The sequence below is a fragment of the Aptenodytes forsteri genome, unplaced genomic scaffold (assembly GCF_000699145.1).
Source record: "Aptenodytes forsteri isolate BGI_AS27 unplaced genomic scaffold, ASM69914v1 Scaffold255, whole genome shotgun sequence".
In the NCBI taxonomy this organism is placed as follows: Eukaryota; Metazoa; Chordata; class Aves; order Sphenisciformes; family Spheniscidae; genus Aptenodytes; species Aptenodytes forsteri.
Window position 1 is genome coordinate 8,723,916 of NW_008794888.1, and position 26,787 is coordinate 8,750,702.

Sequence of the window (26,787 nt, forward strand, 5' to 3'; positions counted from 1 at the left end):
TGTCAAAAGGTTTCCGTAAATGTGGCTAAAGATATTAGCAGTTGCTGTGTTCGCCTTTCACTTCTCTGTAGACCCAGGATGAGGTGAGGTGATAAAAACGGGCTTTTTGTTTCCACCGGGAGCCCAAGTCGCAGAACTTTACTTAGGATGCTGACGGAGCAGTCCTGACGTTTCCCAGTGCAGATCATCTCCCTGCTCTTTTCCCCCCTTGGCAGCCAAAATATACTCCCAGCTACAGTGGCTTCAGTCTCGGGTGTGGGCAGCAGAATTGTCCTTTCCTCCTGACCCTGGGTGGAGGGCTGGAGCGCAGGTGACGTGCCTGATGCGGGTGGATGGAGACCTGGCCGTGCCTTTCTCACCACCTGTGCATGACCAGGCTGAGACACTTGCGTCGTGTTGATTGAAAGTTCAGGCTATGAAAAGAGGGGGATAACTGCGCTGTGATGGACAGGAGAATGTGCACCATCACTTTCCTGAATTGAGAGCTGTTTTCCAAAGCCCAAATCTGCCATCCAGCCCCAGCTGGAGCTCCGTTAATTTAGTGGAACTGCTTGCAAACGACGGTAATTACCAGACATAAGTAAGTGTAGCAAAACTGGACTTACAACTAGTAAATTAAGGGTTTCTTGGGACAGGATGATGATAAAAAAAGAAACACCATGTAGTTGAAGGTGAATGTTGATTTGACAACAAAGCATTTGACAACGGAGCAATTAATGTCCCTTATTTGCCCAACTATTAACAGATTTCTTTCATATGATCATGTAGTCATTTGAGTCAGAGGAAAGTGTATTAACCAGTCTGCCTGCATTTCCCAGTCGTATGTCAACCCCACGGTGTTTGCCAGGAGAGGTGACAGGTGTGCCTGTGAATTGGATTATACTCCAGAGGTCCCTTCTTGGCTGGGAGCTGTGGTCGCAACAGTTTAGTAATAATAATTATCACTTATATGTACTGACAAAGCTGTGTCTGGCAACTTTTTTGGGCTATGGATGTCGCTTGCGTTGATACTAGATGAGAAAGTCAAGAGAAGGTAAAAGAAGAATGCACCCTGAGAAATGTAGAAGACCCAGTAATCTGGAAAATTGTTGTGCCCGCAAACTCGTTTGCTGGCCAACCGAATAACTGAAAATCTCATAGGGAAGTGTGTGAATAATTAAACGTAGCCATAGCCATTTGTGGCCATTGTAGTTCAATTAATAATTTAGAAAGGTATCCACAATAGCCTGTCTTCCCCTTCCTTCACATCATAGCTTCCCCTGCTCTTTTTCTTCCTCCTCCTCTTCTCCCCATTGTTTTAGTTAGTGAACACGACAGGATCTGTGGTACCAGCTGATTCCTGGAGAAATGTGATAGGGTCCTGTGAACCCACCAGTGTGGTTAGATGTGCCATCACCTCAACCAGTCGTGGCTTTGACATCCAGCACGATGCCAGCATGGGTTCGTCCGGGCCCTTTCTTTCCTTTCTTCCTCTTCCTCAGCAGCCCCAGCGATGTTTCAAGGTGCTGGTGCCTGCCTGGCACTCTTGGTCCCCAAGGAACAAAGTCACTCTTCTTGCAATGTGGTTTCTTTGTCTCCCTGGTCCCTGACCCAGATCCCTTCTCCTTTTAAGCGCACGCAGGCGTGTTTGCCTACGAGTGAAGAGTTGTGAAATCGGGGTTGGTAATGGGAAAATGCTTATTCAGGTGTTCAAAGGCATCTGCCGCTGGAGCTTTGCTGCTCAACTGAGGATGTCGATGGTGCTCCCCAGCAGCGGGTGCCCCGTCCTAGGGACATGTCCAGTTTATACTGATACCTGCCCTTGTGGGGCTGGGTGAAGGAAATCGTCCTCGGACTGGGGGCCGGGAAACTGAGCCTCCGTGAGAGCGCCGACCGCTGCCGGCAAGGTGGCGCGGGTGATGTGACATGTGATGATGTGAGTACAGAGATTAAGGCACCGTGGTTTCCTCAGCTGTCAATACGGCCTCATTCACACGCATTAGAAATTCACTTGTAATTTTCAGGAGACTATGTGGAAAAGTTCCTCTAAAACGACTCTCAACGAGAGCGTCACCGGCTCAGAGGACGAGCGCTCATGTAGGCCATATTTAAGTTATCAAACCCAACACCTAGAGGCAAATGTCAGCTTATCATAACTGCTCTGTAAACAGAAATCATCGTATAATCTTTTGTCTCACCCATCACATCCAGGTGACAGCCCAGGAAGCCTATTAGCAAATGCCAACAGGCCTACCGCACTGGGGCGAGTTACATGCCTGGGTTAAACACCGCAAGGGGAGTACGGGAGCCTCAGCAGGGTAACAGCAGTGAGTCACCTGAAGTCAGAGAAGTGCTAAGTGATTTTCTCATGGGAAAAACTGAGATCTAACATCACTGGGATTGAAAACCTTTTTTTTTTTTTTCCCCTTTAAAGTTTCAGATTGAAAACATCATGCATGATAAAAGGGGAACACAGAAAGAGGGTGCATATACCCGTACCCCTCTGGATGGGCCTATTACAGTCTGAATTTTGCAGTGGGAAGATAAATTATAGAAGTAACCAGAGCCAAATGAATACCAGAGCCAGGAGTAAAATTGCAAGAATTACAGTACATACTTCAAAGTAAAGTGCTTGTACTAATAGCCTGATAGCAGTACCCCTTTCAAAGTCAGAAGTGTGTTGTCAGTAAAACAGTGTTCACAGATGTTTTGATCTGCCAGTACTGCATTTCTGAAGAATTTAATATGCCCATTTCTGCTGTTGCCCTAGTTCAGGGGTTCAGTACACAAGCGGTTGTGTAGATCCCATCCTGAAATGGCACAGTGATCCCCAAGCAGTGGGTCAAAGCAAATCCAGGAGTCTTCCCCAAGCCTCTCCTACCGGGGTGTCTGCAGGTGTTGCTACATTGCAGTTGTTGATTTTACGCCAGAACAACGCTGAAAATGAGAGAAAAGCCCAATAGATGCTATATCCGTTGTGCAGTGGCTTTCCAACTCAAAGTCACTGCTAACGTTGCTTTCAGCAGATGATGAATGAATAAATAAAACCCTAAATGATATCTGAAGCTGTTTGCCATAGGAGGCTCCCCATCTTGTAGATCTCTCAAGTTAGCTTGAAGCTATCAGCACGCATCAGCCAGGCTCTGAATTGAGAGTGGGGAAACAGCTCCTTTTTCTGCTCACTGAGGGCAGATGCTAATAGAGGGACATGCTGCAGAATCACCCAACTTGGAAGTTAAACATGGTCTTTCACAAGTGGGGAATTTGCTGTCAGTGGTAGATAGAGTTTAAAAAAAAAAAAAAGCAATGCGTTATCCACAAATCAATAAAACCATCCCAGTTTATGCAAAACGTGAGGTTGCAGGGACCTGTTTCAGAGTCCCTCATGTCATTAAAAATACTCCTGCTGTCACAAAAGTCTTTTGATTGGTGTCACATTTTGAAGTCCTTTCTTTTTGTGCATCCTTTAAGATCAGATGTTTTTTTATAAGAGAGCATCTCCAAAATTGATTGGGGGGTGGGGGTGTTGTGGTGATCATTAGATTGTTTCAGTGCAGATGTCATTTGGTTTATTCTAGATTAGCTTAAGACTGTGCTTAACTTTAGTCCCCCAAATGGTCACTTTTAACCCAAGAGAAAGGGGTTTGCACAGGTTGTCTTAAATAATAAAATGCACATAAATGAAACAGCACAGTTTTTGTGGTTTGATCTGGCCAAAGTAATCTGCTTCACTTCCCAAAGTTATGGGATAGATTGACTGGCTGAATTAATATGGGGAGTGATACAGGATATTTGAACTCATCAGTTATTTCATTCTGCTTTTTCCCAGAGGTAAAATGGATTTGTTCTGAAACCTGGAAAAGAAAGAAATAAACTTGGCAGATGTAGTCAGTTTATGATTTATTCTGAGTTTGTAGCCTGATCCGAACACCACTGAAGTCTACAGAAATCTTTTGGGGGATTTCAAAAGGAATCTCATCAGGCTCTTGATTAATATGCTGGGGAGTTGGGGGGGACACACATTTGGGACCAAGGGAGTCTTGCAGATCTCATCCTTTTTTTTCCAGGGTTTGCATTCTCTTGGTGTACATCCTTTCATGCAAGTCTCTCAGCGTTCCCTGAACCATATGTATTTGGATTAAAAGGTAATATGAGAAGCACTAGGAAAAGCTAGAGCCAAGTCCCATTTTATTGCAGGAAGGCCTCGAAGTGCTGTGAGGAGGGACAGCATATCTGACATCTGGGGTTGTGGGAACATTACTTAACGGTTGCAATAGAGATGGGGGTTTCTTGTCAGTCCTCTTTCCCTCGTGTCCAAACTTTCATACTCATGTGCCAACTCTAAGCAAAGGAAATGGGGGACAAAGGAGGAGAGGTTTGCATCGTGTGATCTCCTAGCATGAGCCCCACTGCAAGGGATGCTCAGCAGGCAGGCGTCTTGTCTCGGGGTGCGGGTTGATCGAGGCGAGTTGCAAAGCCCTGTGCTCTGGAGCACTTCGGATCTCGGTTTCATGAGGCAGCGTTTAAGTGTGTGACCTTAATCAAGCCCATTAACCTTGCTGAAGCATCTGGAAATAGAGATGAGTAATAATTGTAGCAGAATTTAGCATGCGGCATCTTTTAACTTTGCAGTTATCTGCAGCATTTTCTAGACTGGAAAATTTCCAGATTTTTCTAGGATGGGAAAGGCCGCTACGTGATGTATGGAAACGAAACAGGCTTTGCATCTTGATTTATTCCTAATCTTATTATTGTGTGAAAGGATCAGTTATCTCTCAAGGGGTGGTATTAATTAATGTTTACAAAATATCTGCAGTTCTTGGAGAAAAATGCATCACAGAACCGTGTTATTACTTGAGCTATTTATTAGATGGCACCCAAGATGTGAAGCCTCCTGCTTGTAACTGTCTGCGACTGTGTTTCAGTGTACATTGTGAGCTTTCAAACTCCTTTTGGAAAAGCTTGTCTTTTAAAACCTTATTATTTTTCTCTCCCCCCCCCCCCCCCCAAAGGGGGGGGGGGACCCCGTGGGAGGGAATCACAGATGATCTTTCACATGATTCTTCCAACACCCAGTCATTCATCAGCAGAGACTTAAAGATAATAAACTTTTTGTTTCAGGCAATTACTTAATCTCGACAAACTCCTGTGTTAAGCAGGGCTATTAACTGAGCTAGGCCATAAATCAGCGTGTTGCCAGGTGGGTGAGTCTCCTGAACTGCAATCACTCTTCAGGACCTTCCAGAGACCCCTTACGGTCTTAAGCACCCTCATTACACAAGCAGCATGCTAACAACCGGCACTTTGCATGAGCTGCCCGGAGAATCCACTGCAGACTGCACTGGGACCATTTTTAACACCAGGCGGAAAATTTTCATACCACGGCAGGATGATACATGGGAGTTATTAGCCTGCACCAAAACCACAGCTGGGTAAAACAGATAACTTCCTCACCCCTCTCCTCGTCAGACCTTCTGCTTAGTTATGAGCAGCAGGCTGCCTTATGCTTGGTTAAAAGCCAGCTCGTGCGGTATCTTCTTAGTCTTTATGGACTAGGAGTGCTTTGGGGACTGATGTCCTGAAGCATGAAAGCTCCCAAAACCCTTCTTTGGAGGCTACCAAGATGCTTATCACCTGGGTATAAGTGCAAGAAAAAAATACCCAGCCCCGCAATTTTATCATGACTCTAGTAGAAAGCAGACATCTTTGCTTCCATTTCCAGAAAGAAGTTTGGTCAAAACACACAGCAAACTCTGCACGGTTTTTTTCCAGACTCGATTTGCTCAATTTTACAAATAATATAAACAGACCTTTCATACGGAGGGAAAATTCTTCAAGCCATTGCCTATAGGAACAGTTTGATTTCAGTTTGTTTTAGTGCCTGGAGGAGCATATGCATAAAGCAAGCAAACTCACTCCTGTGGTTTGGATTGGAGAGGCTAGAAATGCCAGCGCTGCATTTGAAGCACAGCCTTGTCCTGAAAGATTGAGAAAGTCTTTGTAGCGTGAGGGGGTACGGGTGTCCCCACGATGGCAGCAGGCAGCCCTGCGGCGGGGGAGACCGTTCAGGTAGGTCTGTGCTCAGGGCGGGCTGGCATGCCTTTTCTTGTTGGCACTGGCACCTGCGCTTTCATGGGATTTAAGCATCTGCTTGGGAGTTTTTCTTCTGCAAGGCGGCTTTCCAGCTCCTGCACATTGTGCCGGCTCCTTGAGCCAACAGCTCCTGGTGCACTACCTGAAGGATTTGGGGAAATGTATTTAGTTTGCAATGGCTGGTCAGCCCAGCTTCTCCGTACACGTAGTTTGGCCAACACTAGAAGCAGCCGTGCCCCCCAGGACCAGCACCTGGGAAGCTGGGCTGTGAGCATGAAGCTTACCCAGCTGAGCACCAGCCCTTGGGAAGGGGTAAGTTATCTTTCAGCGGAATGCACTCCTCAGTCCAGTCAGCCCTGCAGCCACAGAAGAACAGCCTGGCCACCATGATGGAGAGTGGCACAACATGAGGATGAGTGGCCAAGGGAGGTCAGGACTTCTGCTTTCAGTGGCAGCCTGGGCTGGAATTGGTTGCTGAACTGCAGCCTAAGGGCTTTCTTTGCTCATTCGTGCACCAGCAATCTCATGGTAAACTGGTTCAGGGAGTTGATCCAGCCAAACCCCCATGCAATAAAATTCTAGGTGATTAGTTTTCAACTGGATGAACTCCCTGAGCTGGCTCGGTGTGTGATTGCATGAGTGCCAGTGCCACCTCCAGGGAGGGGTGTGAATGCGTGGCTGGGGGCGTGAGGCAGGGTTGATTTGAATGCTAAAAGACATCCCCATCTGTAGACCAGCTCCTGGGGATGCAGCTTGGGATGATGCTCCTCAATAAGCTTTTATTTGCCTGAGTGGAAGGCGCATGGTCAGGGCTCTGCTAGATTTGCTCTCAGATAAGAAGTGGTGTGCAAAGAGCACTGTGTGATAGCTGATGCACTCTCCTCCTTTTTCATTCACTAGTTTTGCCCTTTGGTGCTTAAGCAGTCTCCTTGTCTCCAGTCTGAGGCTGATGAACTTCCCCATCCCTCCACATCTCACCAGAGGAGATCCTGGGCTTGGTTGTGTCGGATGCAACTGAGGGCATCACTGTCCTCTGGTGCTCCTGCCGCCTCCTGGTTATGAATGCCAATTAATGCTTTCTCCCATAATGTCTCTATCTAACAGCAAATTACAGTTTAGCCTTGTATTATAGGCGATCTGGAGCAGTTGCACTTTGGAGAGCCAAGGAAAAGTTTGCTCAGATGTAAAATCAAGCTCCAGGAGCAGCTGAGCCGTATCGAGCAGCACGTTCAGCTGCCTATGGACTCGCACTCCGGTTCTCTGCTCCCCAGGGTCCCTGACACAGGAGGCAGAACCTCTGTCAGGACCCCATTTGCTCGTGCATTAAATGCATTTCTCTCTCCTTGGGGTACCCAGAAAAAGAAACATCTTGAGGACTGCGGGGGGTCTCTCACAGCCAGGTATTAGGGATCGTGGGAGAAAGGCGGGGATATTGGGGAATACTCTGGGCCCTCAGCAGTCGGCTGAGGTTCACACAATCCCTTTTCACCAGCCATTTCAAGTGATGTGGCTCCCACTGTGCAATGAGCTTTAACGTGAAATACAGGGGGGAATGAAAGAGTTTGCCATTCATTGGCCTGGTCCCAGAGCAGTCGGTGACAAATCTCCTTGGCCCGTTTTTTTTTGAAATTGCTGCGTCAGCTGGAGGTGCAGGTGGCTGCTGAATCCAGGATGCCACTGGCTTCCCAGGAAGCAGGATGGTAACAACTTGGAGAAAACTTCTCCCCTTAAACCTGTAGGCATTTTTTCTTCCATGAACTTGTCTTTCTTGAGGGATCCGTAAGTTTCCATAGAAGTTTTTGACATACTGATTTTTCTCCTACTGCCCGTCCAGGCAGGCACAAGCTGAACCACCATCTGGTCTGCCCCCACCTCCCTGCCTGCCCCTCGTGCGCCGGGATTTCTTCCTCACTGGTTGGGATTTTTTTTTTGTTGTTGTTGTTCTTTCCATTCTCTGGCAGCAGCTGTTGGGAGAACAAGCCCCAAGATCCATCTGGCCCTTCGAGCTTATCGGGCTGTGTCTTTTCTCGACAAAGCGGCAGTGGCCGCGCTTTCATACAAGAGTTACATTATATAACAGCAAGTTGCTCAAAAAGCAAACTGCCTTTTATTCGCTTGTGCTGCCTTTCTCCCTTTAGAATTGCAGCCACAGCCGAACCACAATGTAGCCTCAGATCTGAGTCAGTCTAGAGGGCTGCTTTTCTCTTTTTCTTTTTTTCTTTTCTTTCTTTTCTTCCCCCCTTTTTTTTTTATTTCTTTCCTCTGCTTTCTGGAGGAGTTGGCACAATCCTGTGTTATTAGGACATAAGCCAGCTTGTTCTAGTGGAATTTCCTGTCTGATTTTAATTTCCCTCTCATTTTTTTTCCCCCCTCAAAGTGAGACAGAAAAGCTTTTTAATTGCACTGCCGTAGGTTGGCCTTTCGGGATATTATTATTCTTATTAAGTACTTCCTGTTGGGAGGTGGCACATGAGTAGAAGTAACAAGGATCTCGGCGCAGTTGGGGCTTGTGGCCTCTTTGTTTGTTAATAACTGTCAGATTGGCAGCATCCTCAGAATGCATCTTGGCCTGACAGCCTGGCAATTAAGTGATTTGCAAGATTCTCAACATTTGCAGCTCAAGACCTGTGGCATTAATAAGCTGCATTAGGCCTTTCGGGTTTGTTTTCTGCCGTTCGGTAGTCACAGCTCCTCGTTCCTCTAATAAAAAGCTGGCACCGGTGGGAAAGTCTCGCTCTGGAAATCCTCAGCGTGGAGGTAGAAACTCCTGATCAGGTGTGGTGGGGCGGACTGGCACGTCCCAGATGGGATTTGCATCCTGTTGTCCATCCAGCCCCAGTGGCTTACGTTTCAGCAGGCTCGCCGTGCCTGCGCAGCATCTAGCGATGAGCCTGGGATGCTTCTGGCCGTTGAAGCAGAGGGGCCTTGACAGCAACCCTGTGCAGTGCAGCTCAGAGGCCAAAACCTGGGTGACTTCTCCAGCAGCGGCGCGTGAGTGGAGCGGCTTGCCACGTGCCATCGCGCTGCTGATGTTTCAGATTTCATTGTGTCCCAAAGAAGAATTCAATGCTTAGCAGAAAAAGGCAATTTTATTTTCTTTTTAATTTCCCAGGAAGCAAAAATTCTCAGCAGTCTCTTTCAGAAACTTACCACGTTGGCAGATATTGTTATGATATAGTCAGGGCGTTTCAAGTTCATCACTTCCACGTTCTTCTTGTAGGCTAAAATATAATAGATCGTAAACCATCTTGATCTCTTCTGTGCCACTTTTGACAGCAGCTGCAGGTTCCTGAAAAATGTTTTCTGATGGAAAACTGTTCTGCCTCAAACCTTCCCCCAACTCAGGCTATTTAGGACTGAAGATGACGACTGGTGGCAGCAAGGCTGATCAAGAGACTTTTCTAATCATTGCTCTTTGGAAAGCCATCAGAGCTTTGGTGTTTGGGCACCCCGCTGCAGGACTTCCTTGTGCTCATGGGGTTCCCCCTGGCTGCAGGAGAGCTCTGCTTTTGTGTTATTTACCCTTTCCAGAGGTATAAAAAAATAATGATTTGTCCCCTTAAGGCTACCACATATCAGTAACCCGAAGACCCCAGCAACGCTTGTAGAATAATAAATAATGCATCGCCTTTATTCACAGATGCCCACCTGAATGTCTGAAAATACCTCTATAGATGTGAATATATTCTTCCTCCCAAGACCATTTTGAAGTTTTTGAAAGTTTTAGGTACAACCTGTTTTACAACAGCAAAGCCAGAACTTTCCATGTGGGTTGTCCGCAGGCTTCAGAAAATTCCTGTTTTCTCACTGAGAAGCAAAGTGCCCCATTTTTGGTCGCACCTCAAGCGTGCTGCAGAGCCAGCTACTGCATGGGAGCGGATTGCAGGGTTTCCTGGCGTCCTTGTGTCCCTGCCAGCAGCAGGTGGGCTGTCCCCACCGGGACAGCTGTCCCCAGCCCTTTGGTGGCTGAGGCAGAAAGCCCCTCATGCAGCGTTTCGGAGATGGTAGATAGCAACTGAGGTATTTCAGGGTTTGATTTCTTAACAACAGTTCTACGTTCTTGTAGAAAATGTCAATGAATTCTTACATTTTTAATCTAAATTTTCCATGTAGAGTGAAAGGCCATTTTTAGCCTCACTGTAATTGTTCTAGCTCTTTTGCCCAGGAAAAGACTGACAGGTTTATTAATGCCCTTAACAAAGGTCAGGTGGTGCACGGGAGTGAGCTGAGGAGAGCTGCCAGGAGCTTCAGGAAGGGTTAGACATCGAGATGAACAAGAATACCCTACTTCTGTTAGGGCCTGAGTTCATTTAAGCGCGCCGCCTCCTTCTTGGGGTGGGGAGGAAATTTATGGGCAAATTCCTTCGATGTTGCCTCGAGTTGGCCACGGGGCCGCGGGGGGAGCTCACTGATTTAATCTTGCTCCCGTCCCAGCTGCAAGAGCCAACTCGCTCTGCAGACACCTGCCTACCTGCCCCGCTTTTGGACACAGCCTGTGGCTCAGCAGTGCTGCCCGAATGCAAAAATGGTGGCCGGGCTGAAACGTGTTCCCTGGCTGCATGGCCACCAGGACCATGTTTCTGCCTGCTATGTGCTGGCAGTGCTGGTGTCCTAGGTGGGGGCTGCGTAATGGCAGCCCTCAGCATGTTCAAAAAACTTTTTCTTTGTTCTTCCACCTGAGCTGAAGCAGTAGAATAAACTTTGTAAGAGGATAAACTCCTCTGGGCCGTCCCCAAGAGGGTGGATGGTTGTTGTGATGGCTCCCAAGGAGGTTTCCTCTGGGATGCTGGAGAGAGGCAGCCTTGCATTTGCAGTGTCCGATGGAGATGTTTGCTGTGTCTCATGGCCTTTACAACGGCTTTTATTATGCAGGTGACCCCAGGAATGGGCTTTATTCTGCGTAAAATAAGTACCGCATCCACATGGGCATCCAAAGCCTGTGTCCCCGCAGGGAGCTGAGCGGCCACGCGTGCGGTCTTGCTGCTGGCTGGCAGGGAAACAAACGGCCCCCGGGTCTTTCCGTGGCGGTGGGGTGTGTGCGGGGGGCTCCAGCAGTACTGCGGGAGAAGAGGCAAGCGGAGAGGCAAGCCTTCTCATTGTCCTCTGCTCCTCACTGCACCTCAGTTTCTCCAAGTGTGAAGTCACACTGACTCTGTCCTGCAGATGCTTTGAGGTGTCAGTACAATAACGCTTGTTTCGAGGCTTTTGGTGATTTTATAGCTGAAGGGCAATGTATTTTTTATTACTTCTTGTTTCCTTTTCACGTATCTGCATCCCAGCAAGGCCCCTTCTCCTTCCAACACTCCTACAAGGTATTTACCATTACCTGAGCTGTTTGTCCAACAGAATTTAGTTGTGTGCTCTTTATTGCTTACCTGAATGGGAAGCTTGGCTTGCTGTACCCAACCCACAGTTAAACTAAGCACGTTGCCTTCTCCAGCATCCTGAGACGCGTTGTCTGAAAAAAATAGTTTTGTAAATCAGGCTACCACCATCTTTCTTCATTAGGTATGTTAGAAGGAGAGAAAACTGTTTCTGCATCCCTCTGGATGGAAACAGCTGGCTGGATGTGTTTCAAAAGGGCCTGTAATACTCAGGGCGGGAGAGGGGTCTCCCGTAGGTGAGCTGGTGGGTGCCTGCCTCCCATTTGTCCTTGCTATAATGTTCATAGCGGGCCAGAATTAATATTTACTATTATTTTACCTGTGTAGTTCCTCTTTTATTTTTGTCAAAGCCACTGAGCAGGTAGTAAAACAATGTAATAATTAACCAATAATAATTGAAGTATGCTGTATGAAAACCAAACCAAATGCTAACAAGCCAAACAAAAGAAAAGCACGCACGGTGCAGCCCTGTTTATAGTGCTGTCTGCTGGAATCATTATACACGTTGATATAATAATACTGAGCACTTAATTACCACATCATTTTTAAAGTGCTGTATAAACATTAACCAAACCTCTGAGGTAGGGAGGTATTATTATCTCCATTTTAAAGAAGGGAAATTCTGACAAAGCGAGGTTAGTCGGTAATTCAGTGTCGTGAAACCCAGCAGCTGGTGGGGCGGGACATGAGGTTGCGGCTCCACAGCCAGTCCACCGTGATTTTGGAGACAGAAAAGCGGAGCTGCTGAAGCACCTGAGATGGCTTTTTGTGAAACGCACAGCGCTGCTGTTCGGGGAATGCACATACTCCCCCAGACACCTCTCTCTGCTTAGAAAATATGCAGATTGGTGCAATTAGCAACCACATAATTATCCCTTTTTGAGGTAGGCACACAGTTGGTGTATTTTGCAAAGTATCTAAACAACATTAAAGTGAAGTTCTCAAATGGGGGCTCGTGGGGGGCTAAGAGGCAGCTACTGTAGCCTTGTGTGTCTGCTCCCGCTCCTCCTCATATCGATCCGAGCAGTGGTTCTGGGAATGGCTTTCCCTACAAAGCCCTTAATATTCTGTGTGGTGGTACATGACTTCATCCAAGGAGAATCCCACAGGCGCATCAGCGTGATCTGCTCTGTCATGTTTCTGTGACCCAATATTCCCCGTTCTTTGTCTTAGACCTTCCCTGACCCCAGGCCTATTATCTCTTCCAATAATTCACCGGGGCCATTATTAATGGTGCATTAACTTTGGCTGCGCTTTCAGGGAAGATGTTTTTCTTGTGCTCATTCATTCGCTCAACTCACTTAAACAGCGAGATCATTATTCTGGGGACGTCACACAAACACAAAAACATCTCCCTTGCTGACACCTACAGCCCTGCAGCACTTTGTCGGAGGGGTGGCCATCCAAATACAACACTGAAACGCCCAGGAGGGACTGTCAAAGGGAGTCAAGTAGCCACACACACACTCAGTCCCCCGGGGCCGGGTTTGCCTCCCCTGCTTTCAGAGCCGAGGCTGTCCGGGGATGCTCTGAAGCATACCAAGCCGGGGGGAGCTCTGACATGAGGAAAATCACTGCAGGAAGGCTGGGGAGCAAAGCACGAGCCCCTCTTTGCTGTTTCAAAACAAACCTGATGTTTGTCACCACAGTCGTTGGATGCCAAAATGCATCCCTTTAAAATGTACACTGTGGATGAGTAAAATTGGGACTTTAAAAAGTGTAACAAGAAAATGAATGCCGCCTACAATTTGTTTCTCACTTGATGCTTTGGGCTTCTCTGGGTGATGACTGAGTGAAGGACACTTTGTTGTATCTTTAACCTTGTCCTTCTCAAGAAGAGAGTGAGATTTGGACATCCAGGAGAAAATTTGGGCAGCGAGAAGGGCATTTTCTCTGGAGATGGGGAAAACTAGCAAATGCCTCCTCTCATGTCTTGGAGGTTTCCATGTAGTGTCTAGTGCAGACAGCAGTTATTTTCCTATTATCCTTTTCAAAGAAGCTGGACCTGGGGGAAAAAAAAAAAGCAGAAGCTGTTGCGAGCTGCCGTGTCACACCAAGCAGTGTCCCACCACCCCCAGTAACAGGGATGTGGCCCGTGACAGCACAGCGCTGCTGCTGCGAAAGCACTCATGGACACTCACCGGCATCTTCTGGGACATCCCCTTCCCATTTTTTTTCTGTGTCAGCTGCTTGTGCACAGCTGCTAATGACACCGTGGTGACAGGAGTGCATGAGCTGTTGTCTGGAGAAGTTTTTCTCCCACTAATCCAAATCAATCCAATACCCCGGGGCTCCAAAGCCTTTTAGAGATAAAGTTGCAGTTTCTGCCTGCTGTGGTTGAGGTTTGCTGGGGAACCTACTGCGTAGACTTGGGCAAGTTATTTTACGTTACCCTGCTTCAGCCCCTCTTGAGTAAAAAAAAGGGCTGTGTTTCAAATGCATGTTTGCTTCTCTTCCTAAGGAGAGGTGAAGCTTTGTTAGTCTTTGCAAGGTAGCTTGCGATCCCTTTATGAAAGCTGTGTCCCATGCATCACTAAAACCATAGGAAATCAAGCCAAAAGGGATCTCAAGAAGTCAGTATTTATTTTTCCTCTTTTATAAAATGTTAATTTTTTTATGGGTGTTTTTGCAAATTTGTTGAGAAAAGCACTACAGGTACTGAATTACCCAGACAGCAATCTTTTGCTTTTTTCCTCAACAAATGACTTTCCCTGTTGATTGCAAAATGTTTATGCTCTATTTCTGATGGCAAAGAAGCCACTCACAGCCTGGACTGCTTGTTCCCACAGAAGACTGTTGGACATCCATAGGAAAACCACATTTTTTTAGCCCACCTGGTGGCCTGCGCAACTCACGTGTGCTTTAGATAAAGCGGTGGGAGCCCAGTACATATCAGATGGTACAGAGGGTGTGGGGGGGGCTTCTCGGGGTGTCTCCCCAGCCAGTCTTGCTGCAGCACCCCAGTTGCAAATGGGAACAGAAGACATCCTTTTAAGTGCTTTCACAAGGGCTTTCCTAATTATTTTTGTCAAAGCAAACTGCAAATGAAACCTGATTCAGTGGCGTGGGGTCTGATTTCTTTTCTTCTGCTGCCTTTTTTTTTTTTTTTAATTTAGCGATCACGTGTGTAGGCTGAAGTATTTGGAATAGAAAAAGCTTATTTGACCCTCCCTAATTCTCCTTTTTGGGCTCAAAAAGTGGTGCTGCTGTGAGTGATGTCAAAACGGCTCCTTTGCTTGCTATACAAACCCATACGTGCAGTCTGTTTCTCTTGAAGCACAGGTTTATCTGTGGAGATAATCAAAAGCCTGCATCATCCACAAAAAATGCCTGTTTCTGATGCCTCCCTCCCCGATTCCTGGGATTTTCAGCAGAGGGACATCCCCTTTAAACCTGTGTTTCTGCTTCATATCTTTTCTCTTTGAAGCCAGAGGGTTGGCTGGCCTTTGAATAGACAAGGATGAGAATATATCAGTGGGAGGTCCATGTCTTGCTCATAAACCTTGGCTGGAAAATCAGCTCCGACAAGTGGGGACAGGTAGCAGCGTCTTTCCCCTTATCAAACGGCGTGGCGGAGCAGACGCATTCCTGCACGAGCAGTGGCTGGGTGGAAGGTGGGGCCTCCTGACTGCGCCTTGCTGCTCTGCTTCACCCGAGGAGCTGCGTGCCACAGGCTTAATGAAGAGCCGTGTTATTTCTGTACAAAACACCCTTTTTTCCTATCATCTCAGCCCCTTGGGTGCTGCTTTGATTTGTTCTTTGGTTTTCTCTTCCTTCCACGGGAGCCAGAGAAAATGTTTATCTGTTGTTCCAGTGCTAGGGGACTTTTGGAGGTGCCATGTCGTACCTTCGTGCTGCAGCATATTGTACCACATGGCTTGGCGTGGCCCAACTTTTTCCTGGGGGAAAGCTTTCCCCAGGCCTCCTGCTAAAAGCTTCCTCCCTCTGTGTAAAACAATCATCGTTAGCATTAATTGGACAGGTTTGGGGTTAAAGCTGCAAAGATTGCTTGGGTTTGGTAAATCCTCTGCCACCGCAAAGCAGATAATGCTAAACAAAAGATTGCCTTGATTAGATTAAAGTTGGCAAATTCATTGCCCTAATCATCATATTGCCCTTCTCGTGGCTATTTAGAAATACATCACCATGACTTACTTGAAGTAATTGAATATAATTGTCTTTTTAACTCGTATGTGTAAAACATCCATCTTTGTTAACAGTGTGTGTTGCTGTCCTGCTGCCAGCTCGCCGTCCTCTTCGGGAGGGGTGGGAACAAGAAGCAGAGCCAGGCTGACGTTTATGAATTGGTAGTTGATTGCCTATAAAACCATTCATTATTTCTGACCAAGGACCTGGAAAAGAATAAAAAGGAACAGCACCAGCCACCAGAGCCCATAGGCTTGGCTGGTGCTCCCAGGCGGGGGAGCAGAGGGGAAGCCCTGAAGTGGGACATTGCAAAGGGACGTCACCAAAAGCAACCCTTCCCCTCGCCCTCGGCGGCAGCAAAACAGAGAGTACATGGTGGGGTTGGAAATGAGAGTGGCGGGGTGAAACAGGCACCCAAGGCAGGGGCATTGCTGACCTTCCTGCAGTCCAAATAGGTTGAAATGCTAAAAACAAACCAACGGTGCCAGTGGGAGGGAGGAAGTTCATGGAAATTTTTCTCCCACTAATAATCAGAGGTGTGAGGAGGAAGAAATTCTCTTCGGATGTCATTTTTATACCAACAGATAGCTAGGAAAGGAGGCCAGACAGCAAATACCCTGTGTTTTCTTTTCCCCAGCTCTCCTGAGTGACAGGGAAAGACTCTTTTTTTGCACAAAAATTTCCGATATTACCTCGGCAATCAATCATTTCAAAATGCACACTTACAAAATAAAACATAACTGGCCTGGGTTTTAAGAGATTCAGCATTTGACCTGTTATTCTTAATAGTTTTATCATTATTAGTGAATTAAACTGGTCCAGGGAATGAGCCCAAGGATTAGAATATGACTCTCCATATTATTAAAACATTACCACAACGCCCAGCACAGTTTCAGCCCATGTCAACTCGCACTTCCCTGCAGTTTGGGGGTTAACTCAGCCCTGGACCTGCCTGTTACAGGCAGAGTGGCCATCCTGTTTTGGGAGGTTGCAAAATTTCACCTATAGGGATGCCAGCTGGGCTGTGTAGGTTGGCCCCAGGACCACAGAAGAGTTGGGTTTGTTTGTATGGCATAAATACGGCATGAGAACTGCAGGAAGCCCAGCCTCGGGGCCCAGGCTGGAAGAGATGTTTGTGTTGTCTGGCATCAGATGTCTGTGCAGGGATAGTTGGTTTTGTGACCGTGCTTGGTGCGTGATGATGTGAAACCTCCTTGCTCCACTCCCTCTGGTCCCCACAGCAGCCATGGGCTGTGGCCGTAGCAGTGTCCCCAGGGACAAGCGCAGCAGCTCTAGGTGCCTGCCAGCTCTGGCAGCGTTTTGGGCTGAGCGTGGTTTGGGGAGACCAGAGGCTGTATGGTGCTATGTGAGCAGGGGACGGGGTGTGACGGCTGAACTTCGCTGCATTTCTGACCTGGAAAAACACTGACTGCCTCTTAAAATGAAGACTCCGTACAAGTGTCCTTATGTAACAGATCATCCCTACTCGGGACGGTTAAAGGGTGAATCTTCCTCCCACCAAAGCAAATCTTAAAGGGTGCAAGTTTATTCTCTCCCTGAGCTGCTTTTGGGGGAGGAGGGGAGGGGAGCAGAAGGGGGGAAGGCGGTTAACAGTTACCCTACTGTGTCCTGACATTAGGCGAGCTGCAAAAATGCTCCCAGTGTATCAAATAGTGTGCGGTGCCAGCCCTTCGCTGGAGCACGGAGAGCAAGTCTGCTGTGGAGCCTTAAATACTTTCCACACCGACTACCTTAGCTTAACGCCTTTCAGCAGAGTTGGCAGGAGGGTTGTTTTTGTGTAGTCTTTCACCTCTCCCGGCAGCCCGGCTGACGCGCCTGTGCCGCGCTGTGCTCAGGGATTGTACGTTGCAATGGGAGTAGGAGCCTTAGATCCTCTTGCTGATATGCCGGGAAGGACGTATACGGGGATTTCACGCAGGCTTTGCACGACGGACCCACAAGGAGCACAGCCTTGCCGGACGGAGTCGGCGTAGCTTTGTTGCAGCTGGAGTCACAGATGCGAAAGGCTGAATTTTAAGTCTTTCATAGAAAAGAGTTCGGCGTTTACTGGAGCTGAGCATCAGTGAGAGACTTGGCCCAAGCTTTTGACACTTTGGTTTTGGATGGTGCTTCCCCACTCTACAGAGAGATGCTACCTGTCGCGAAGGCAAGTCACAGTGAAATACTGAGTGCAGACTGGTTTTTGAAACGCTCACTTAGGAGGTTGGTTTTGTTTTGCTTTTAGTCTCCAGTTAGACAGAAAGGCCAAGAAGCCAGAGCGGGAATGGGAAAACCTCTGACAATATTAGGTAAACTTTAATGAAGAACTTCTGACTGTTTGTAAAGGCAGAGCAAGACCAGCCTTTTATCTTTAAGCCGGTCGCTGGTACAAATCTAGAAAGCGGCATCGTTACAGATGAGACGAGCCCTATCAGAGGGCGATTGTATGGTATCATTATCGAGGCTCTGCTAATTGTATTTCTTTAGCTTCTGTAATTTTAGCAGGAAAGGCCCAGGCGACCAGACAGCGTTGTTGGGGGTGGTGTGGAGAAATAACCTGATGAATTTTCCATCAGCTCGACTCACTCAAATATTCTCACTGTTAACTTTTGGGGTCAATAATAAATATTAAAACCTGTAGATTTAATAAGTCAATGTAGGTGTTCTCTGCCTTTTGAGACCACTTTATCTTTCCATCAAAGATGAAACAAGCTTCTCAAATGAATAAAAAATAGGGCCTCAAGTGATTACAAGTGAGAGCAATTTGGGCTCCTTTCTCAGAACCTGGCAGTAGGCACTTTTGAGCCTCTTCTGACTGCCTAGATGGTCTGCATTAGCGCTGCTCTCGCTGTTACATTTTTAGGTAAATATTTCCAACCTGTGTGTACAGACCTTCAGGAAAAGTGTTTGCTGCCGCTCCAAGCATGAGGGACGACGCAGGTCTGGATCCCGCCAGGCTCTGTTGAGTCTGATTTGCGTTGCAAGTCTAGTTTTCCTTGGTGCTTCCTATAATCTCCTCAAGTTCAAAGAGCGCTTAGCTGCTTGTCTTTGTCAAAAACCCTGTTGGAGATCTTTTATGTCGAAGATGTAGGATTTCTCCGCATGACTTTGATTATTTATTCATTCCACTTCTCTGGTGTATGATAGCACTGATATCATGAAGACCCCTTGTCTTGCTCTGCTCTTGCTCTGAAATTCATGGAGATTTAGTGCCTTTGAAATTGTTTTAAAAGGAAAGGAAAAGTTTTTGAAGTCCCTTTTTTTTTTTCTTCTTCTATTCCCCTCAACAGTGCCGCAGCACATTTTTCCGGCCTTCCACGCTCCTTTGCCAATTGACATGCGCCACCAGGAAGGACGATACCATTACGAACCTCACTCTATCCACGCTATCCACGGGTAAGTCTTGCACCTCTGCTCCCATGCCTTGCTAAAATGTTGGCCACCTGTGGTACGCTGAATCCCTCTGCTAAGGTCCCAGGGACTTGCTGCCGTCCTGGCAGGCTGGCCCCGCTGGCCACCCCCTGCCCTGCTGTCCCTGTCCGGTGGCAATACTGACCTGCCTGGCAGGAGTGCTCTACAGCTCCGTTAAACCTATAGAAGTGCCGTGTAGCAGTGGGATGGGAGTGCAGGGCTTCTGTGTTGTTATCCAGCTGAAGTCCTGGGGACAGGCTTGACTTGAGTTTTTGCGCCCACGGTGTTTCTCACGTCACATCATGCCTGGGTCATTTCTTCACCATCTTGGTGAAGACCCGGCACTGCTCCCTTCATTTCGAGACCTTGCGTACCGTTCCTCCCTGCCCGCTGGTTGGGGGAATGGCGGGGAGAGGCTGCTGGGAATACCGTAATTCACTTTGATTTCACCAGACGATGGCCTGGACAGGCTGGATGGTGTTTTCTAAAATGCGGTAAAGAGGCAGATCCTCACACGGGTGTCCATGTCCACTCTGGAGGGGCAGGACCCTGTGTTTCGGTAGTGACCTCCTCAAGAGGTTCCCCCCTCCCCAGGGCAGCTGATGGCCAGTGAGCACAGGCACGAGCTGGGGGTTGTACCCTGAGAGGGGGGATCGTGGTTAACCTCATCCAGGACATGACAGCTCAATAGTCCTTGATGCTTTGGAGGACATGTTTATAGAGAGATCTGGGTTCACCTCCTGTAAGCTTTGACCAGGGCAGGGAAAAAGGAGCCAGCAGAGATGTGAGCAGAGGCTGTAGTGACTATGTGGCCAGGAGGGTTTCTCCTCATCCCTAAAACACACCATCCCCGTGCGAGGTGAGGAGCAGCCTGATGGGGTTGGTGGTCCCACGGCCGCCCTGAAATTCCTCAATCCATGGCTGTAACACAGGGCTCAGCCATCAGCTGAGGGACAGGTCCCAGGGTACCCGGTGTAGGGGAACCCATAAGGGCTGGAAACATTTTTCAGGAAGAGCAAGGGAAGAACAAATAGGGCTCATCACTTAAAAAACTCTGATCCCTCTTTTGACTCCGGAGCCCCACTGCAGCTCGCCATCCGGACGGGGTCAGCGCTCACCTAGCTTTGCAGGGGCTGTTTGTAGAGCTGTGCTTTTTCTGGATAGGTGTGAGCTGGGGAACAGCCCCTGGGAGGCAAGTAGCGCAGACAGCGGCAGCCAGGAGATCTGTGGAGTCCCACAGCTACCAGGGCTTTATTCCACTTCCAAAATGCTGCGGGAAAAAAGGATAGGGCATTCCCCTGGATCCTACCAGAAGACAAGTCATTGTCTTTTTGGCTGGTAGTCAGTTTGACTGGATGTTTAAAGGCGCAGAGCAGCTCCTTCCACGCTGTGTGCAAAGGGGAAAAGACAGAGCAGGTTGCTAACATGGGAATTGGAGGGGGCTGGGGGGGCTGAATGAAATAGTTCTGGTCTTGCGTGCAAGTACATGCAAAAGTGTAGAAAAAAGAAAGATTAATAAAAAAAACGTACTGGGAGATAGTTAATAAGCCAGAGCTCTGGCTAATAAAGCATACTGACTTCTGAAAGGGGCAATATTCAAAACAGTGGTTAGAAGAGAGGATGGCAGATGCTCAGATGTTTCACACCAGGTTATTTGTGTGCCCCAGTCGGTGTCCCCCTTCGCTCCTCGCGGGCAGGATAAGGTGTGCTGCCTCTGCAGCAGCTTCTTCACTGGGGTCATGGAGCAGGGTCTTCTCCAGAACGCAACCGAGAGCTCACCAGCTGGTGCCGTGTACCTGTGAATCAACATCCAGTGATGGGAGCCAGTATTTTATCATATTGGGGTTGTCCAACTGATCAAGCCTGGCCAAGTGTACCGTGCTGGCAGATCAGGTTTCAGCTCACCTGTGCCAATATTAATAATCCACTGTTTTAGCAGTGACCACATTTGTCTGTCAGGGGACCAAGAGTGTCCTGCTTAGTACTTGGGTAGACTTGTTGGTAAATACCTATTGTCTTTCTTCTTTGGGATCTTTCACCTTCCCAGCAGCACCTCTCACAAAAACGACTTGTGAGGTACCGGAGAGAAAACTTGGTCGTTGGTCTTAGAAGAGGAAATACAGTTTTCTTTGAAATGTTTGATAAGATCAGTCTTACTACCTGGGCATTGTGCTGAAGGTTGCCTCTGTGGCTGGTGAAGCACCAAAGCTGAGCAGCCAACTGCTTCTTGTCTGTGGGCTTTTTTAGGGTCAAGGGAATGCCACTTCTGTTTGGCTCTTTTCCAACTGCCGTGGACTACAGCACAACCACACTGGGAAAATTCTCACTACCTGTAGAGTTAGTCTGTCGACCATTTTTTCTCTTTCAATTTTATCTGCAAATATCTTAACTGCATCTCCTGCCCTTTTCTCCTCTAGTTTTTGTTCTACTTCTCTTTTGTCTTCCTCTTCTCTCCTCCAGTCCACTCTGGAGACGATAACATTGGAGGATGTCCAACATGAAATGATCCAGAATATGGTGGTGGAGCTGGGCTAGAGCATGCATAGAAGTTGCCTGTCTCTTGTTCACTAGGCTGGGTGGACCCTGCAGGCACGGTCAAGCCTCTAGAAATTTGAACTCCATCCTGGTGGTGCAGAAATCCATCCTTCTGTTTAAAGTAAACAACTCCAAAAAAAAGGCATGTGCATATTTTCACTCTAGAAAATTATGGTAAATGTTTGGAAGAAAAATTGTGTCACTGAGTTTTGGCTTTATGATTAATGTGATCGGTGCCTGACAGAGAGCCCCCAATTCATCAAGCCCATATTCTAGCTGTCTGCTGTCTTGCCGGTACCAAATTTATCTAATTACATGAACATTGCACAGCAAATTAAGTGTAGTCTCATTTGTTGCTAACTATGGGGTCTTATTATCTGCCTGCTGCATTATGTCAAAGGTTTGTTTCCTGATTGCTCGATGTGACATGGCAGTGCATTCCCCTTCATCACTGTTTGCATTTGGCCTAATGACAACATACGTTATTTTATCCTAACTGGAAGGAACTCATCTTCAAGGCTCTTGAGCAGGAGCACCTGTGGGACCCTTTTCTTGAGAATATGGTTGGGAATATGGAAAACTTAAGTAATAAAAGATCCACATGCCAAGACAGAGGCCTGAAAGATTTGCTGCATTTCTGCTCACTGTTGTCAGCCCTTATCTCTCAGTCATTTCCTTGTTAAACAGCATGACAAATAATTTTCAGGGCTTGAGTTTTCTTCCAAATCACTGAGCATTTATTGTATATGTCCAGAAGCAGGTCACATTGGTATTGCCTTGACATATACTTCTAGACATTTTTTTTCAGGGTAAAATAGTGTTTCTGTAGTCATTAGGACAACTCACTTTTCTGTACAACCCCCATTGGTTTTACTTATTTGGTGATACACCACTCTCTCTTTTTTGACATCTTTTTTTGGCTTTAAGAACAATTTGGCAGAATCATGGTGCTTGCTTGGTAGTCTAGAAAAATAAAGTATTTCATTCAGGTGATCCTTGAGCTCTCCGCAGTGCAAACCAACACAAATATTGTGGGTTCAAGGCATCGTCCTGGATTCTGATGCTTGTGAGCTTGTGGTCATATGGAGGATGGGGGGAGAGGCAGGATTGGAGCCCAGTGGACACTGAGAAAGGATGTAATGCAGAATGCAGTAAAACTGAGTATGGGATGAAATCTCTTCCAGGACTGCAGAGTTAGAGCAGAATGAATAAAGGAAATTGTATTGGTACATATAAATTTTATGAGGTACCACTTCCACAAAGCAACATTGTTTAATATTAAGATTGCAAAATACAGCACTCAAAAGCTAAGAAATGACAGAAAAATAAATTTGTGATTCTGGCTCATTTTGTATGCCGTTGCGATAATGTATTAAATTACACAGCCACATACTGTTTTTCCCTGGGAACCTCGCCTCTGCCACAGCACAGGATGGCCCAGGCTCTGTGGAAGAGCAATGGTGGGTGTTATATGCACTTTCTGCATGCAGCTTTTATTGATTTGTCAGAATTTCACTCTGCCCTGTTGGTTGTAGACAGAACATAGATCAGTGTTACCAGAGCAAAAGTCATCAGCCAGGGTGTTTCAGCAGGTTCAAAGCTGAACCAAATTCACTTCATAAGTTAGAGCAGGTCCTTTTCTAACAAAGGGGATATTTCATATTTTAGTGAGCTGCTTCACAAAAGCTTACTCCACTGAGGCCCAGTCTCTGCAATAACTCCCTCCACTTTAAACCAAGGGGACTCTTAGCATCAGCTTTGCAAGATCAAGCCCTTGAATACAGAGGAAAGCTGCTGGCAGAGGCAGCAGGTGATTACTGATAGCTCCCTTCCACTCCCCACTTTTAGGCGTGCTTAGCTACTCTCAACTTTTTTTTTTTTTAAAGCACAACAAAAATAACTAAAAACTCCTTAGCTCAGCTTAAAAGTCTCTGCCAATGCAGGAGCCTTCAGGGCTAACCCTTGTAAACAGCATGCCTAGGCTTGACTCAGCAAGAAGCTTTTTAACAGTAGCTCCTAAACTGTGGTTAAAACCCATCAGGCAGTACGCAGTGTAACAAACAAAAGCAGCCTTGTTTTTCTACTGACATCCTGGTGGTGTTTCAGGATGCAGTTCTGACATTATTTATTAACAAACTATTGTTGTTGCCCTTCTGTCCACACATAAAAGTAGTAAAAAAACCCCTGAGCTGATAGTCACAAATTCCATGGCTTTCATGAGGACTGAATTGTCCCAAAGACCTAAACATAGAGAAGACTCCATCCCCATGATAATGTGGAGTTGCCCTTAATTTCCCTCTGGTAGGGATTTTATCTGGTTTAATCACGGATCTTCCTCCATTTCCCTGAGATCTTAATATATTACAGATTTTCCCTGATATTCAGCCTACACTTTTTTTCTTTATCTGATCCTATTACCCCTCCTTGTTGAAGTTTGTTTTCTTTTTACTATGTTAAAAATTACAGAATACCTTTTCAGGACCAGTTCCAATGTTCCTGAGCTGTTTAGGCAGGGTAATTCACAGGCGGGCAAGGTGACTCTTAAACTTCTCATCATAAAAAGGCTATGTCTCAAGTGTTTACAAATTTGCCAAATTTAATGTTGAACCCAAGATTTTCCGTGTTGGATATCTGTTTCAGGCTGGTTTTCTCTTTCCTTTGTTGTTTTTGTGAGATTCAGCCAAGGGAGGCCAAGTGGGGTTAAGGGAAAATATGTTGTTTAGCCACACAAAAAATAATCATCATCATCATCTTATAACTGTGCTTTGAGAAACACCAGTCTCTTGCTTTAGAGGTGGAATTTGCTATTGTCACAGATGTGCCTTTTGCTGTTCCCATTTTAAAAAAACACACACAAAAACCCCCTTAATTTTGCCAGGTAGAAATCTTTTGAAACTTCCAACTCAGTGAAGGGGTGTCGGAGTTTTGCAGCGAAATTTTCCCAGCACCCCCATGGCCCTGACCACGCTCCAGCTGAGCCCTGCCAGGGCTTTCCTGCCAGTGCTCCCCATTTTCTGCCGGGGGTTCTCGGTCGCCCCCCTCCACCTAGGGGGATTCATGACCACAGCTGATGGCGGAAGGGAGCCGGTTGCATCGCAAGCTCGCGGAGCTGCCTTTGTGCGTTATCGGTGTATGTAAAAGTGCCTTCGGTTAACCTCTGCGAGACATGGCTCCCGTGAGGCTGCAGCTTTGATCCCATGAGGCGGTTTAGGATGGGACCCCAGGTAATGTTCATTCCTGCAGCAAAGATGCCACTTGGTTGAGCCACAGAACGTACACGCCAATAAAACCTGTGTGTTTTCATATTTACTTTGCTACTGGAGTAGAAAATCTTTGGCAGGTCGTGATTGATGGTACCGTGCTGCTTTGGAGATAGAGCGAGCTCCCTCCGGAGTCAAAGCAAACAGCTGCTCAGAGAGGCCTTCTTATGTGTTTTGCAAAGTTTTACGACTTTCACCAAATAGATACATTGCTCATTTGGGAAACAGGTTTGGGGGCTCCCACATCCAATTTAGTCTGTCCCCTTCTTTCCCACATGCTTCTTTTATTTATTTAAGAAAATAAGAATGTGTGAGTAAGCGATGGTTTGCAGAGGCTGGTCCCCTCCAGAAGGCTGGTTGAAACCTCTCCCTGGTCTGTAATTAGCAGGAGTATGTTGCTTTTAGGTGGCTCTTTGGTAACCTCCAGGAGGTGATTTGGGGAACTATCAATACCAATCTCACTGTAAAACTACCAGGATTGATACTTGATGGTCACTTGATCCATCTCCAGGAGACCACAGATTAAATACTGAGCTGCTGCTCTCCTGTTTTGGGAGCTGGAAAAATTACTTCAATTCCGTCTGTGCTTTAGTTTTCCCATCTCTAAAATGCTGTTACAGTAATACTCACCCTCCTGATGTTTTGAGAGCTAAGAAAAGTCAGGTGGTCTGTGGCTCATTCAGCTCCCCAGAAGGGGCTTGTGGCATATTTTCAGGCATCAGGAAAGAAGTACACAGCGCTACCTACCTGTGCAGAAACTGAGAAGGTACGCGCTTAACATCTTCTGACCTCAGTGGGAGGACAGGCTGATCAGGTCTTCTGAAAATGGGGCAGACATAATCCAAAACACTCATCAGGGCTAGAATGTTTCTGTAGGTTTTTCCAATCTGATAAACTATTCTGCGGGAAAAAACCCAACCAACAAAACACAAAACGCCACAGCTTTCTCTTTTGAATCTTGTTAACAATTTTCAAGCCTTTTCTATTATGAGAGAGATTTGCACATCTGTGCTGTTCCTTAAATTGAGGAGATAGTTTCGTCGTGTGTGTTTAGTTAAATAGCCTTCAGAATACTTTGAAAAACTCAAACCTGAAGTCCAGAGGCATCTGAAGGTACACGGTTTCAGGTTCACTGAACTATGCGGTAAGACACAGGTAGGACTTAGAAATATTTGGGTTGGATCTTCAGTTGCCGAATGCCGGCATCATTGCACTGGAGTGAGGGGCCTTGGTGAGCTCAGATGGAGTCGTGCCCGTCAGCACCCACTGAAGATCTGGGCCACCGAGCTGCTGGTGCTGTGACACCACAACTTACTGAATGAAGAACTGCAGCTCTAATTTAGCCTAATCACTGCCAGAAGTGTAAAAACAGCTAGGAGGTTTTAGTATTGAGCCTGATCTCTGAGGTCTTTTATGTAAACCTCTGGCATGTGTTCGTTTAATATGATGTCACTCTGTAATCCACCATTGCTTTTAAATGTCATTCTCGGAGCTTCATGTCAGCAAGTCTTAAGTGATAATCCCTTTGCTTACCTCACTTTATAGTAGATTAAAAGTGACTTCATGCTTCCACCTTATCCGCTGTTAAGCTTGTGCTTTAGGAAAAATTTATTTGAACTCTGTTCTCCCGCTGCTTTCTAAAGAGTTTCTAAACAGAGAGTGCGGGTCTTTCAGAAGCTATCTCAATGGTATTGCCCATTCTCCATTGCTTTCAGCATCCTGTGAAAATGGATAAATGTTCAGTGCCAATCTCCTGCCCTTTTATACTCCAGTGTTACAAATTTGTTTCCCAAGTTTTCTCTTGGCTAAATGTGGAGCAGTGCCCCTCCTGGCACCTCCTTTTTCTTAATCCTAAATAAATCCCCTCTCTAGATGGTGTTTCACCTCTCACCAGCTTCTTACAGTCATGAGGACAAGAGACGATGACCTGTTGCAGTGGTTTGTTCCTGTGTAGCACTTTCTCCTGTACAGCACAGGGA

General features: G+C 46.8%; 1 protein-coding gene across 1 annotated transcript in view; it reads left to right on the top strand.

Annotated features, from left to right (window-relative positions):
* The window catches only part of GLI2 (GLI family zinc finger 2), a 146,934-nt gene that overhangs the window by 60,349 nt on the left and 59,798 nt on the right, over positions 1 to 26,787 (top strand). Inside the window, exon 2 of the mRNA XM_009274982.2 lies at positions 18,893 to 18,998. Coding sequence (XP_009273257.1) covers positions 18,893 to 18,998 — 106 coding nt within the window. The remainder of the gene's footprint in view (positions 1 to 18,892; positions 18,999 to 26,787) is intronic.